Here is a 16344-nt window from a genome sequence, read left to right as displayed (position 1 = left end):
GAAAGATGCATTTAGTGGTCTGTTGGGAAAGGGCTTTGAAACCTCACATGTCTTCGAGTCTACAGTACTGTCATTTATTCATAAACTCTTCCTAATACCAGGGTGATTTGCTTTCTAGATTGCTCTTGCATGGAAAGCGAGTCTCAGGAGTCTTCAGCGCTGTGGAATTCAAAACCGGTTCACATGCGTTTGTGTGGGCTTCGCTAGACATTTAACCAAGTTCTTTTCTTCTTCTTTTCAAGGTCCCCGAGTCCCGATGGTGACAGTTCACAACACAACCGATGCACAGAGTAAGAATGGGCTTGAGCCTTGAAATTTTTCAGAGGAAACCATCCAGGCAGGACACTGAGATGTAGCTGCTCTTTGGTAAACTTAGACTAGAGAGGAACCCAAACTCTGTCCAAATGCAAGTCAGAGGGACGTGCAGAGCTGTTGTGCTGCCATCACAAAAGATTTTTGTTTGGGGTATGAAGACAGTGGTTTGGGCACGTTGCTTGTTAAAAACCACTCAGTTTTTAACTCTTTTTGTTAGTCTTTCACAAGTACTGCTTTATGACCTCCTCAAAAATAAGAATTATTCTAGCGTAATCTACCTTTTAAAAACCAAACATCACTCTGATATGGATTACCGGGTTGAAAGGGATAATGCAGAGTGAGCCCCACAGGTTGTACCTCTGATGGTTTCCTGATCTGTTCATGGGGATCGTAGCATTTATTGAGGCAGGATGCCTCAGATAGACACCCTGTCCCTTCTCTACAGGGGTCTGAAACCAAAGTGCCCCTTTCTCTCCTTCATGAGTCTCAGGAGACTTCGCAGCAAGGTGTGGGACCGAGTCTTGTGTGAAACAAAGATTTATCTGCTCCTCCACTTTGATGGTAGACCCTTATCTTTTATTTTAATGTAAGTTTAGCCTGGCCTTAACATTCAGCCAGGAACTTTAGGCATTGCTGGGATCCAAATAATGAGCAATACCTTTATTCTATCTGCTCTGTACCTGGCCAGTTTGTCAGATACCAGTTTAGCTTAACTGGATTTGCAGCAGCTCATGGCTGTTGCCTCTGCAAAGGAGCAGAGCAAACCAGGGAAACCAAGAAACCTCTCAAGCTAAGTGGTTTCTGTGAAATGCTGAGCTGCTTCATTTGCTGCTGAAGGTGGTAAGTGTCAAAGGAAAGACTCCTGGGGCACCAGGACATGTAAGAAAACAGCACAGGATCCATCTTGCTTTATATAGTTTCCGCGTGTTCCCTGTTTTATTCCCTGTTTTCTCAATTTCTGTTGGCAACAAGTATTTCAAGACCTTACTCCACCTAGAAAAGTTTTGATTGTAAGCAGCATGTGTAGAGTCCAATCCCATTCTGATGGAATTTTTTAAGATCAAATTTAAAATCAGATTAATGGCATATTGTATCCTTTGCCATTAAAATAGAAATACTCAGTAGTTTTCCAACTAGTGTCAACAATGTCCAATATTGCTAATGTGATGTATTGTACATGTAATTCTAATTTATCCTTCCATTGTTTTCCATAAATTTTTTCCGATTAAAATGTTCCTTTGCCTCGACAGACATGCACTTTAGCAGTGTCCTGGAATAAGTTAGATTAAAGCAATATGTTGCTGTGTGATTGTCCTGTAAGGGCAGCAAGAGAGATCTGTGCTGCTAAAAACAAAGGACCACATTGTACCCTGGACCGTAGCTTAGACCATCTGCCATCATCTTGCTTATGGGGTGACCATGAGATAACATTTCCTTTCCTGGTGACTCAGTTTCCCCACTGGTCTATAATTGCTGGATAAAATGATGGAGCTGACTGATTTTGTTGGCCAGAGGAGGCCTCTCACTGTGGAGCCAGGGTTATCGCTGCTGGCAGTAGCGGGCCAAGGGTATAGGTCCATGTGCTGATCTGGTCCTTGGGAAACTTCGAAAATAAACATGCAGAAGTTGGTGCTTGCAGCTATTCTGGTCTAGAAAACTAAAATAATTGCTTTTTTAAGCAGTACTGAAAGCGAAGTGCAAGCTCCTAACTTTTCAGTCTTTCTGCACCACTGACCGTGCATATCTCACCCTTTGCCCACAAGGGTGTATCAGCTCATCTTCTGAGCAGAGACCTGGGCTCGACAGTGCCCTTGCTGGGTGTAATTCCAGAGCAGCCCTGGTGATGCCCACAAGGTTTTTCAGCCCACAGAGGATGTCACCACAGTGCCAAGAGAGCTAGCTCTGATCTGCGGCGCCAAAGGCGCTTTCATTTTTTCTCCCTTAAATGCTGTACTTTAATTTTACCATAGACGTGGAGATGGCTGACTCGCTATAACAGCATGTACAGGACAGTGCTCCCATGAACTGTGCCATAACCTCCTGTATAGTGTAATGAGATACTTTTAGGTGAATAAAATGAGAGACACTATAAAACACAAACAGCAAATGAAGGGCTTGATAACTCACCCTGAGACCCGTTTTATTGTGACAGATACATATGTATAGCATTTATTACATAGCAAACTCCATCTATTCATGCACAGAACACGTCCTCTACTGAAACTCATGATTTTCTGCATATGATTAGCATTTCCCCTGTTTCCCTTTTTTCCCCTCTTTTGGTTTTGAATAAAGGGCAACTGACAGTTGCATGTTACTGAATTTACGTATTTAATATGAGCCCATTACTCTATAAAGAGAGTTTGCCCCCGTATTCTGCAATAATCTGATAGTAGTGAGTTGCACTGAATATTACAGCGTGCTTACATTTAATTAAGCAATGACCATTTGTACTCCACAGACTCAAGCTCCCTGTGGTCCTAAAGCAGAAAAGAAAGTCCTTTAGGAGATATGCCAATCTTTTTTATTTCCTCCGCAGTCTTCCTGGCTTTCTGTGAACGCAATTATATGAACAAATAAAATGGCTTGACTAAATTCCCCCGTGTGGCAAGCCCCTTTCTGCTGATAAAGCTACTTGTGTATGCCATAATTAAATGAGAATCTTAATATTTAACTAAACGTAATAGGCTGTTGCTTTGGCACTTCTGCGGGGGTTGTGGTTCCAATAGAGATGAGCCAGGCTTTTCAGAAACAGGGCGAACAGTCATTGAACCAATACACTTGCTGAAAGATCTGTGAAATGTAACTGGGAAGGGCATGTTTTTGTGCTGTGTCTGCCTATTCGGCAGAGACGGGCCATGAGAGCATGATAACCAGGTACCATAAGTATTATTTGAGGAGCTGCGGTTACAGCCCTATTTATCAGTGTGTCTCAAAAGGGAAGTTACAGTCAATGGAACAGATAATGTGGTGCAAAACCTCAAACCCTCCTTGGATTCACATGGCAAAGATAATGCCCTGGATGGCCCTGGTTCAAACCCAGCCTGATGCCATGGGGATGAGCCCTGCAACAGGGTCCCCAGACCAGGATTCACTGCCACCACAGTGGGATCCCCCTGGCCTTTGAATCCATCCCTCACGGGTCTCAGGAGCCTCACCATCACCAGGAGAGATTTCCCACCACCTAGGACATACAACCTGAAATGCCTCCTAAAGAAGGGCCCTTTCTTTACCAGCTGGGATAGCCTTGCTCTTTTTGGTCTTAGAGGTGGCCACTTTTTCTAGAAGAGGCTCAGCAGCATATGGTCAGGATGTGGGAATAAAGGTTAAATCCTGGGAAGGAGGAAGGGACCCTCGGATTCAGTCCCAGAGAGTCCTTGATAAGACACACAAGCAAAATGAACAATTCTTGAAACACTCGAAAAGCCAAGACAGCTCTAAAACCTGACATGCAGATTTTCGTGATCCTTGTCCACTCTTCTCTCCCCACAGCTTTCCTTCTCATGGATTTTCCTCTTGTGTAGCAGCACAGCCTTGTCCTGAAGCCTAGTCTTCTCCCTTTCCCCATTTATTATGTGTAACTGAGGCATAGATTTGAGGGCTCCTTCATTTGATATCTAGCTTTGCATGGCAAGTCGACTGGGACAAGCATGTTGTCTGACTGGGACCCAGAGTACTGCCTCAATAGAGAAGGTCACATTCCCATTTGCTGTAAATCAGCTGGACGTCACTGATTTCAGGAATATAGCTTTTTAACAATGTAGAACCTGGGAGGGGTTTCAAAGACTTAATTGAATTAGACATCTGTGAGGACTAGAAGGAGATTCTTTCATAAGGAAACTTGTGTTACAAGTCCTAAGGTGGCTATAAAAAGTTAAAATGCTCTTTCACAAACAATGACAAAAGTTTTTGTGATCTTGTCCTTCTTTCAGAAATCTTTGAGCTGGAGGTAAATGAAAATGTGCAGCTGACTGTAAATGACAGGCAAATGCCTAAGGTGGAATACACGGAAATCAAGATAGATGATTACAGTAAGTAGCACCTTTCCTCTCATTTTTCTTTTTCACTGCTATTGCTGTGAAATTATACAGTCATCTTGGCTAGAGTGGCAGGAGGAAAAATGGCTTTGGCTCTCAATAAACTCACACAGTTTGCAAAGCACTCTCTCAGGATGTGCTACATAAGGCGGGTAGTGCAGAGACAGGAGTTGATGACAATGCAGCTGAAGACAGGCAAAATGATAGGGTTAGGGGGGGCTGTTCCTTTTAAAATTGTCTTTGTAGAGAAAAAGCCACTCTGGGAAATGACACGGTGTGGTGCCTGCATTGTTTGGGGCATTCACCCTAGCAGAACTGGTGTATTTTTTGAGCTGGGGTTTGGCTTTATGAGAAAAGCCAGAAGAGATTTCTCTTGGAGTAAAGAAGGCAGAAACTTGGAGTAGTTTATATCCACAGCTGGTACGTTATTTGTACCACTTGTATAATCATTCCCCACATATCTATATGCCAAAAAGAGCAAGAAGAGCCGAATGGCAAGCAGCCAAGGTGTAAGCATTTTCTGCCTGCCCCTGTAGTTGTACCTGAAACGACCTAAAAAGCATCTCCTGTGGCTATAAGCAGATCTCCTACCTGCATGTGGAAAATCCACATACCCAGAGAGATAGCACTAAATGTACGCGCTAGGAAAAGCTCACCTGATCATTTTTAAATTCACAGTCTCCTCAAACAGCTTTTGAGTATCTTCTGTACGGAAGGATTTTCTAACCACATATTCAGAGTCGTGCAATGGCTCCCAAAAATCCCAGTTTGTCTGTACGGTGGCAACGTTAAAAAAAACCCCAAAGAACCCGGGTTTAAAGTATGACCCATAATATTTCCCATGCCAGGAAGGAGTGTACCTCTCAGATCAGATGCAGTGAAATGGAAGCAGTTACTAATTTCAACTGGGTATTACTGAAAGTGAAGCAAAGGCTGAGAGACAGTTGCCATTTGAAAAGGATCATAATGGCCCTAAAATGTTCTGCTTGCCACATGGGCATTAGGAACATAAACCAGTGCGTGGAATAACAGGAACAGACATTCATTTCCGGGCCTTTTGGGCAGGAAAAGATGGTGAAAGTGCCTGTCATAAAGATTGTGTCTATCCCTACCATCAGCCAGTTGGTAGTGACACTGCAGCTTATTAGGAATAACTCGGCTTGATGCTAAATTTCTTAACTACAGATATCGCTGAAACATCATTCTGGTCATTTGACCTAAAATATATATGTGCGGGTGCCATAAATACAAGCTGGCCACAGCTCTGGGTTTGTTCTGTGCTCGCCCTATATTTTCAAAGCTTTGTGCTTAACAGCCTTGGGAACACTGCACGTAGTGCTTAGTTATATTTAAAATCGAGCGATGGCCTTTTTGGCTGTCTCTGGGCCATTGATCCAATTTGCAGCTATTAGCATTCAGATGGAATAACTAATTAGGCAGAGTGTCAGACAATAATTGCAAAGCAAACCACTTAAACCGCGTGGTTAATCTGTGTATTAATCTACTGAAAATGCTCCTAATACTGATTTAATTGCTGGGCCTTTGCTAATCTGGATTGTAGTTAACGTTTTAAAAATAAACGTGCTCTCGTTGATGTGGAAAGCATTTGTATGGCAGCAGTTTTGGCTATCGATGCAAAGCCACAGGAAGCAGTTAAATGAAGCTTCGGTGAGCACGTCCCTCACTTACATTGGTTCAGACCAGTATAACGACATGGGCTTCAGCACGGTTACTTCATGTTTTACAGCAAAATTAAGCCCTCTGGAAGTCAGGATTAAAACACATTTCTCTCTCCGTCTTCACACCATTATAGCAAAATAATCCTATTCTCTCCCCCAGCCACCATACTTAATTGGGTTTTAAATTATCATTTTCATCGCCTATTTCCCCCCTCCTCTGCTGCCCTGAAATATTGATTTCTGGCTGCATCACTCATCCATCTGCCAAAAAGGAAAATTATAGCTATTGCCAGATGTTAATTGAGTGCTGTAAAAGTGATGCATGACTGAACAGCTCGCGCCGTACTCCCGATTTACATTGCTTGTCACCTCGGCTATCATAATATGGGTCTTTTCTTTGACAACATCTGTGTTTCTAAGGTATTATTTACCAGTGCCTCTGATGAAACGCCATTTGGTTCTTTCTTGTAAGTGGCCAAAACACCAGAAAACTCTATTAGAATTATGTCAGCATTCCCACACTGAAGACATGTTGTTATTTGGATTTTTCTTGCCTAGAATTGCCAATGCAGATCTTGAAGCCAGCAACTTTTTCGGACACCGCACACTACCCCTTGCTTTTGGTTGTGTAAGTTCTCACTCATCCTTTCTTTTTGTTCACATTCTTAGGGCAGTGTGGAAACCTTGGCCATGGTCAGAACTTGTAAAGATATGTTTTGTACAATGTCAGGCAGCATTAGCACCTAAGTTCCTCATGTTGGTCCCTGCCCCCTTTCTCACCTCGGAGCTGGAAGGCACTAGACAGAGGTCTCTTCTCTCCCGTGTTTGAGCTAAGGGTGTCAGCTCCCAGAAGGTGCCCTAGTGAAATCCTGCCGAGTAAACGGTAGGATTTTGTAAAGTTGTCCCACGTACATTTGCAATTCGATCGTTCTGGGGGCAGAAAAAGGAGGGGGTGGAATAAAAGACTTTATTGACTTTCTGTCCCAGTGCTTAGGGCACTCACTCTGCCCTAACAGGTAGTTTTCGAGTGGGATGTAGTCAGCCTTGCTTCAGCTGTAATTTTAGATGCTGTCATGCAGCAATCCTTCCCAGGCACATGCCAGTGTTCCCTGAAGTGACAAGAAAGAGAAAGCTAGAAACCTTCGAAGAACTCCACAGTGTTAACATTTATATTAGGTAGGTAGGATTTCCTCCTGGCAGGCACAGCAGATAGGTATTTCTCTATGCAACATTTAGTAACAATAATCCAGATTACTGTGTTTTCTCTGTCAATTTGGAAAGAAACTATGTGAGGGAAGTCACTGGCCTTGTAAGAACCCGCTTGGCCCTGGCTGCATCCCACTGCGTTGCTTGCTCCCTGCCAGGGAACACCCCACGAGAGAGAAGCCTCATGCAGGAGTGATGAATGTCTGATGAATGCCTGAACACCATCTTGCATATCCCTCCATGAAGGACAAAAACACTGCAATAAGGGTGTCGTTACATCACGAAATTACTGCAGAGAAAATGTACTTCATTATACAAGTGCTTGAGGAAGATTGGTACTCATCAAGCTAACAGCACTTGATTAGGCTGCCTCTGAAGCTGCGTGTGCCTGGATCTCGCTTGAATAAATGCAAATGACTGAAGTCTCATGCACATTAAAATACTGCAGTGAGTTGCCTGATGTCTCCAAGAACCCCAAAAAGGACAAGAAGTAGATGGAAGTGCCAGTGGCTCTACAGTAATCCCAGTCCTAAAATGTTAGTCACAAGCAGCAACAGAATTTCTTGATTTTTTGAGCTGTCTGGCTGAAGTGGGGTCAATATTTCTCAAGACGGTTCCCCTGTACAGGACTGGGCCCTAAGCAGAACGATGAAGAGGGAGTCTTGCCCTCCCCTTCCCCTTCCCCCACAATTCTGGGCCAACCTGAGCATTTTTAAGCTGTTTGTTAGCTTTATCACTTTAAAAGTGTCCTTCCTCTCTGTACTTGTGTGAGGCAGTGGTGACAGAAGTGATTGGCAGCTACATACAATGCCACTCTCTAGAACCCTGTGGGAGAAGGAAGGTCTGGGCTGGGTAAATGGGGGGCAGTAAATGAAACCCCAGTGCTTGTCAGTAAAGGAGAGGATAACTGATGTCTGCAAGCTTTATCCAACATATTTTGGCTTCTCACAGAAACTCCTCCTCCAGAAAAATGTCATCTTTGAGGAACATAGAAAATATAGATTAGAGCAGGTGTAAAAAGGGAAAAACTCAACTGATCTCTGTGCACTGCCGTGGTTTACTCACATGAGGAATCCTGCCCAGTTAGTGGTGTGCCTGCTAGGTTTGTTCAAAGCTCAGCTTAGTGCAGCAATAGTCGCTGTGCAAAGGAGAAAGTAGAAACCAACCTGCAACATCCCCTCTAGCCTCAAAACCCATCTGGCACAACCAGCCTTCTGCACATCATCGTTGCAGAGACTGGCCTCCCCTTCTTGAAACCTGCCCTGCCTTACAAATGCCTGCTGGTCCCCATTGCCACAGCAAGCTTACGGCTCTGGGGAGGGCGTTTGGTCCATGCTTGGTGCTCTTGCCTTTGCTTGATGCCTCTTTCTGTTTCAGAGATGGGACACCTGGCAGCCAGATCGTAACAGAAAAATTTGAAGTGACGTGGGAAAGCGTCATGGTCAGCTCTCACAACGCCATCGTGCTGAAGTTCGACGGCCGTGGGAGTGGCTTCCAAGGCACTAAGCTATTGCACGAAGTTAAGAGAAGGCTGGGCTTTTTGGAAGAGAAGGATCAGCTGGAAGCTGTCCGGTGAATGACACTGTTATTGAAGAAATTAATTCATTGATGATAATTAAACCAAGACTGTCATTAGTCCTGGTTGCTTTAATGGTGGGTAGGGTAGAGCAAGGAGGTGGGAGAGAAGGGCAATGTAATCTGTGACCGAGTGATGGCATGTGAGAGAGGGCTCATGCCAGCCAATGCAGAAGGAGAAAACCAAGCCTTAAACAGAGCTAAATCAGAGCACACTTATCTGTGTCACATGTTCAAAGCCTATTTATTTTTAGCTCTGTACAGTCATACAGCTACAAACAAGTAAGCTTGAATATCAGCTCCTACATTAATTTTTTGCTGGCCTAGTCATTGGAAAAAACCCATCTTTAAACCCTTAAACTATTTAAAACAGAAAAAACAGTGGAAAACCCCAAAGGTCAGACGCAGTCATTGTTAGATTTATTCTGCACATAATCACACTGAAAACGCTCTCAGTGTAGTGCAATAGCAACAGCTTCATTGTGACTTTCAGAGATAGTGCAGGTGACGGGTTGCCATTGCTTGGCCAAATCCAAGGCAACAGGTTGCAAGATCAAATCAGAGGTTTGTGACTGCAGCGTGTAGCAACATGAATTTAGATTGTTGACATCAGTTTTCTGTGGTCATCCCAAATTCAAGCTGATAAAAATCATACTATGTTTACTGTAATTAAGGGAAAAATATTTTTAACCCCTTTTTCTTCTCTCCCCGCATGTTCTAGGACAATGCTGAAGGAGCATTACATTGATAAATTGCGCGTCGGTGTGTTTGGGAAGGTAACGTTTTCCCGTGTTCCTCTGTGCTGTTTCTAGTTGGCTGATGAGGCTAAGCAGCTGAGTGAAATCCTGACTTAGTGAGTGTGTCAGTGGTGACTTTTTTATTATTATTTATTTTTGAGATCAACTGCTTCTTGCTCAGGAATTTTAAAGATGAAAGCTTTCATTTTATCAACGTATTTGTCAATTTTCAAAAATTAACTTCCAAGTGCAGAAAGCGACTCACTTGTCAGAAAAATATTGTTAGATAATTAAGTTATTTTTTCCACTTGCAAAGTTTCATTTCATTTTCATCTTGCCCCTTAAGGCCTATGGGAATGTGGGTAGATCTAGCTCGTGTCATACAAACATACAGCAACAATATTGATTTCTGAGGCTGATTCGCACCAGAGCAGGGGCCCAGCTGCACGCTGCAGCAGTTGCAAAGTACACGCGGTTTGAAATGAGAACGGGACTGCGAGTAGAAGTTGTTTGCTGTGGGAGATACAGGCTTAGGAGATACAGGGAGATACAGGGCAAAGGGAGCTGCACATACAGCAGTATCTCTGCAGGGAATTGTTCGCAGTGTGACGGCAGACACTGAAATTGTGATGCCCATTTCAAATAATGAAAGATTGGGATAACGTTTTGGAGAAGTAACATCCCTGATCAGAACCACAGCCATAATGGGGGGTGGAGAGAGGCCAGACCTTGGGCACACAACCCTCCTGCCTTCAGGAGAGTGCACCAAGTGTAGAGCTTATCTACTGCTGCATCTGCTGAAGCCAGGGAGATGTCCCTTGTTTCATGGTTTTTCAGAACAAGATATTAAAGGCTGTGTAATGGCTATGAGTTTGGTGCAAGGTCTCAGCTGCCTTGTTTCTGTACCCAAAGGCAGCAGCACCTCACAGCAGAACCACTGATGCCTCTGCCTGGTTTGTCTTCCAGGATTACGGCGGCTACCTGAGCATTTACATGCTTCCAGCCGGTGAAGAGAACCAGGTGTTTGCCTGTGGAGCTGCTCTTTCCCCACTGACAGACTTCAAACTATATGGTAAACCCCATCTCAGAGCCCACGGACTCTTCTGCTGACTATAAATGATGTTTCTGTCCTAACTTTTCCCAGTTATCCTCTCTTTCTTCCCCAAGGTCCTGCCTGATTTGTATTGTGTGCCTTCTTAGGACTAGCTATAAACCCTTTTTTCCCCCTCAGGAACGATTTTGCTGGTACCAATGGGACTAGCCATGGTGGTCAGAATAATAAAGTGACTTTTATTACTCAATCCTTTAAAATAAAGTAGAATTGGCTCTAATCCCCTCCAGCCTCTGGCACCAACCTGTGTCACTGCTTTGAACATGCTTCTTTCTTGTCTGAACCATTCATCTGTGGAAGATGCAGTCCTGCCTGCCTGCCTTGTCCTCTCTCTGGTGGCAATACTCCACTGCACATGGTGGTCCTTCCTCTCAGGGACACCAGTTCCCTTTGCACTTAGCACCAGTGAAGATCAGGGGACTGCCATGAAAGTCAGTGGTGTGAAGCCAGCCTTCAGATCCTGTACCATTATTCCTTAGACCAATGGGCCTTGCAGTAGACTGTTGATGGAGATGGCCCCATGTGAAAGGAGAAAGGGACACCACATGACAGTGGTCTTCTCCTCTCAGATCTTGGCTGCATTAAGGGAAAAAAGAAAATAAAGGCTCTTCTGTGACTTTTTAGAAACCTTAGGTACATGGTGATGATAAAAGACTGGTGTTTCAGGCACATTCTTAGAGCATTTTTCAAAAGCTTTTAGAAATATGTCCTGTGTTACTAAGGCAAAGTTAGAAAAGAAGAATTTTTTTTAGCATCTTCAATATTTGACTCAGAAACATCAATGTACTCACTTATAACTGAAAGAGATGTTTTCTTTTTTTCTTTTCAAGCATCAGCCTTTTCTGAAAGATACTTGGGCTTGCATGGGATTGATAACAGAGCGTACGAGGTAACTGCATGGACACTGCGTTTCCCTGATAAGTGTGAACAGGGGTTTAGCTCTTCCTCAATGTGTTCTCTTTTGGGGAGGGAAAAAGGCTATGCAAGATTGACTCACTAGTAAAACTGTATTTAAAAAGCAGCAAGCTGTCCTTCAGCCTGCTCACTGCTTCTATTATCTTTATAGTAATGATGGATACGGTTTTTTTATTGATTAGCCTTTATGGCTGCCTCTCTGAATTGGGTAAATACAGTTATTCCAGTTTTACAGATTGGAAGAGTTGAGGCTGAGTGAGTCAGAGGTGCACGAGAGGACACGATGTCACGACCTCCTTTAAAGTTCATCCCAATGGTCTTGCTACTTCAGTTCTATCTATCTGAAGTACAATTTTTGACCCAGAGCCAAGCGAAGCTCAGCTTCTCTTGGCTTTTTCAATGTAAGCACAGATGTGATATTCCAGGTAGGCATAACTCTGTGCCAGAGTTGAGCAGGACATGGAAAAGGAGACATGGCACCCATTAACAAAGAAATTATTTAGTATGTGTGATGGGATCAGTTGGTTCATATCTTGTTTCCTTTAATTACTTGAAGGAAAAACCTAATAAAGAACAGTCACACAAACAAAATTTGTTATACAGAAAACATTGTTAAGCCTGCTAAGCCTTGTCTTCAGCTAGAAGACAGAAAGGCAGCAGAGGTTTGAAACTGTTTCTTACAGAGAAGAAACAGTGCCCCTGCAGTGGAAACTCTTCCTGGCTATTTAAATACTGAGTTCATTGTCTATCAGATTTTGAACTCATGAACTCTAAATCATTGCAATCTCTTTTAGTCCTTTTAGAAACTTGAAGGCAGGTCAGCAGAGGTGAAAGCAAGGGAAAATATTCCAGAAATTAGTATATTTCTGGAATACAATGTGACAATTTGTATCGCCACACATGATTTGTACATTGAAAACCTTGCCTAAGCAAATAGCAGTACTTTTGCTTGACTTGAGATTAACTGCTAGGAGCAGCACCTGAGCTCTCTGCAGAGCACGGCACTCTTCCCAGTACGGACCCTAACTGATACACACCTCCTACACGCCACAGCTGAACCATGAATTGCTTAGGGAGAAGAACTGTTCCTAACCCATGGACCAGACATGAACGTTATGAAAGTCACAGAATTCAAGACTTGATACAGACTCCAAAAAAGCTTTTTTGTCACATGGTAGGTTACAATTGAGGAAGCAGAAAGGAAGGAGCCATACAGGGGAAGAACAGAGTGCAAGATACGTGCATGCACTATCACAAGACTTAAGCATTGCTTCCAGCTTTCTGAGGATGAGAATTCATTAATTAAGCCCAAGAATAGAATGATGATCAGAGGGTACCCTTGCAAATTTGCAAACACTCTTTAAGTGCATACAGAGCTGTGGAGCTGCAAGAAATCCAGAACAGGCCTGCATCCACTAAAATTTCCAAAAACTTGCATCTAGCCAAGGAAATATGCAGGGCCACTTCTAATGTTCAGGGTTGTTTGTCTTTTTATTGGGAGAGATGCACACACTCTGTAATGTAAAATAACAGTGACTATGTCTTAACAATACGTGCCAATGTTTATAGCCAGCTAATGTGACCTCTGTAGCCAGCCACGGAATGTCCTATGGCTCTGGGTGCTGCATTTGTCTATTTTCCGTAGAAACCCCGTAGGACAGTGAGAAGATCTAAACAGGTAAAAGATAAGATTGATACACGTGTGTCTTAACTGAAAAACACATTAACTCATGCAAGTGAAGCAGAGCTAGGTCGTGTGCTTTTAAACAGTGGAGGAAACATGAATTTGAGACAGCTATTCTTTCCTGCCCCCCTATAAAGCAGTAACATCTGTGATTTGAGATGTACATTCCTTTTGCCACTCCAAAACTTTTTTGAGTCTTTTGGAGTCTCCTTGAGACTTGTATTCTTCTTAATAATGCAGCAAGATGTGGCGAAGTCCTTCATTCCTCTTTCCCAGGACCACTTACTGTCACTCAGATTTGTATTTCCCCTGAGCATCTGAAAGACAGTTGGGAGCAAAGGCACTCCCAGCAGTGGACACTTGAGTGTAGCATCAGATTCCGCCCCAGGCTGTTGAAGCTCGTTGAGGCTGGCTTTCAAACTATACCAAAGTCACTCCAGCTCTCTGAACAGAGTTCTTGTGCATAGGCACCTGGGCACAATTTTCATCAGTGTTTTGTAGTCACTGGAAATTCACTTTGACATTTTCCATGTGCTCTGCAGTTCAGGCTTTTGGTGAACATTATCAGAGCAGACCAGGGTCTCAGACCTCTTCCTGCTGCTGATACTGAGCCTGGAAAGATGGGGTGGGGACATATTTTACCTCCGGACTGATTCAAGTAGCCTAGAGAATGTGTTGTGCTGGTGTCTGCTCATTACCCTTGTGATGAATTATGAAATGGAATTAAGTGTTTCTATTTTCTCCATATGAATTGCTAATTTCTAGCAAGATTTTTAATCTTATTGCAACCTTTACCTTCACAGATCACCAGATTAGCAAACAGAGTTTCATTACTGAAGGAACAGACATTTTTGATCATTCATGCTACTGCTGATGGTACGTTAGCCCCTCATTTGAGCTCATTATATATTTGGGGCAGCTTTGATTTTTCTTAATTAAATTTGTCTCTTTAATGATTGTAACTTCTTTTACAGAAAAAATCCATTTTCAGCATACTGCAGACCTTATCACACACCTAATTAGGGAAAAGGCTAATTACAGCTTGCAGGTACAGTATGTGTTTCCTTTTTTCATATTTGAACAGTCATTTCCCAGTCTGAACTCGAACTGGTGTTATGAAGCAAGCTTTGAAAAGCCACTTGCAAACACAGCCTGGCAGTAGAACTAGCACCAGCATCTAACGTGTTCCTGTGTACTCCTGCACTTATTTGATCCCACTATTTTGGTTTGGACAGTTGTAGAGCAGTTATTACATTTCAGACACATCTCTAAGGAATTGATGCTTGTTGACTTTCTTTGAGAACAACAAGCTGAATTCAGGAAGAATTACGAGGATTAATTAAATCCACCAGAAAAGTTAAGGAGGGAAATGTCAGTTAATCTGACATCCCGCTGTGAACGACATACTCTGGTCTAGAAAGTCCCTCTTTCCACTGAATTACATCTCTGATTTGCTGAATGACACATGACCAAGCCATTAAAGGTTCCAAAATGACCCAATCCACCAGCCATGGGGATGGTCCCTACCCTCCGCTACATGTCAAGCCACAGCCAGGAGAGTGCAACTAGCCCAGGCTCAATCCATGCTAGGGACCGTGCTACAGCTCACAGTATGGATGGTTGTGTTGCCGTGCCCAAATCCTGCTAACGCTTGATTTACTGAATACCAGCTCCCTCTGGCTGCATTTCTGCAGAGCTTCATGTGATGGGTATACTCACTCCGTCCTGCTCCAAAGGCAGATAGGATGGAGCACGGACATGTGCACGGATTTGGTCAGTGCTATAATGACTGGGGTGCCCTTGCGCGTTTTCCAAAGCAGAAGCATTAGTACACTGGAGCTTGAAGGTACCAGTGGGCTTGATGCACATCAAAGGTTGGTTGAGAACTGAATAGAGAGCTGAGGGATCTACATTTCGGACTGAGGTACTCAGAGCAGCAGTGAGACACCTCAGTCCTGCCTGAAAGCACCCAAGAAACTCTTTTTTTCCGCTTTCGATATCCCAGTCCAAACACCCCATTACGATCTTCTCATGTTCCTTCAACGCGTGCAGAAGTTACTTGCTCCATTTAAATGAAAAGTTGTTTAAACTATTTAATTTCTAGTTTTTTCTAGTTAAGAACTTCCCAGCAAGCTTTCTTTGCTCCTATTGGCATTTTTTCTTTAATGCCTTAGTTTTTGTTTAAAACCTAATGCCATTTCTCTCCAGAGACTTGCACTGGGTTTTTTTTCAGTGTTCACAAGGAACGAACACTCTTATTTGCAAGCGTGGTCTGGTTCTGCTTAGCCTGAACTTGTGTTCCACTTGAGTGGAATTAGATGGAAAATCCTGCCCCCAAAAAGTTCCTTTTGAAGGAAGATGCAAGTCTGTGCTCAGAGCGCTGTGATGCCTGAGTTACCCTGGACCTCATATGCATCTACAGGAAGACACATAGTGCTGAGAAGAAGCAGTGGGTTTGCAGGCCAGCTCCAGCTGCAGGTATCAGTGGTCGGTCCTGAGGCTTTAAGCTCCTAACAGTGTGTATTTGCCTGTTTTTTTGCAGATTTACCCCGACGAAAGCCATTATTTTAACAATGCAGCATTGGAGCAGCATTTGTACAACTCCATTGTCAACTTCTTTGCAGCATGTTTCCAAGTTCAGGACAAACTCCCGATAGCCCCACTGAAAGAGGAGGAGGACGACGATTAACCCTACTTGTCCGTGCTAAGCACAAGGCAGATCTCTCTAACAATATGCAAATGGATCGTTTTTCTGAAGAAAGAGATGTTACGTTGTTAGCATGTATTTAAAGAGAACTGAAAGCAGCTCCTCTGCTTTACTTGACAGCAACTCCTTCCTAAACGGAAGAACATTAAGCATGGTGAACTCAGCAGAAACTGCTGTCTGAAATTAATCCATTGCAACCAACATCTTTTTTTTTTTAATTTTTATTTGTATTCTCTTTTTCTTTCTTTTTTCTTCCTTTCTTTTTCTGTTTCCACAAAGTGACTTCTAGCGTGAAAGTGGTAAGACACTGAACTTGAAGGGACACCCCAAGAAACCGCTTTGAGGACTGGAAGATTTAATGTTTCTTTGCATTCAAGC

The 16344-nt window shown here is 43.2% G+C and overlaps 1 protein-coding gene across 1 annotated transcript in view; it reads left to right on the top strand.

The window, feature by feature from the left end:
- Positions 1-16050, top strand: part of DPP6 (dipeptidyl-peptidase 6) — a gene marked incomplete at its 5' end in the record, with an annotated part of 54092 nt that extends 38042 nt beyond the window's left edge. The window contains 10 exons of the mRNA XM_010134099.1: positions 243-290; positions 4248-4346; positions 6590-6659; positions 8615-8809; positions 9534-9588; positions 10516-10621; positions 11491-11549; positions 14063-14135; positions 14234-14307; positions 15802-16050. Coding sequence (XP_010132401.1) covers positions 243-290; positions 4248-4346; positions 6590-6659; positions 8615-8809; positions 9534-9588; positions 10516-10621; positions 11491-11549; positions 14063-14135; positions 14234-14307; positions 15802-15948 — 926 coding nt within the window. The remainder of the gene's footprint in view (positions 1-242; positions 291-4247; positions 4347-6589; positions 6660-8614; positions 8810-9533; positions 9589-10515; positions 10622-11490; positions 11550-14062; positions 14136-14233; positions 14308-15801) is intronic.
- Between the last annotated feature and the right edge of the window lie 294 nt (positions 16051-16344).

The sequence above is a fragment of the Buceros rhinoceros genome, unplaced genomic scaffold (genome assembly GCF_000710305.1).
Source record: "Buceros rhinoceros silvestris isolate BGI_N320 unplaced genomic scaffold, ASM71030v1 scaffold9084, whole genome shotgun sequence".
Taxonomy (NCBI): Eukaryota; Metazoa; Chordata; class Aves; order Bucerotiformes; family Bucerotidae; genus Buceros; species Buceros rhinoceros.
Note: the sequence above shows the minus strand (reverse complement) of the source record. Positions and strands in the feature narration are given on the sequence as shown.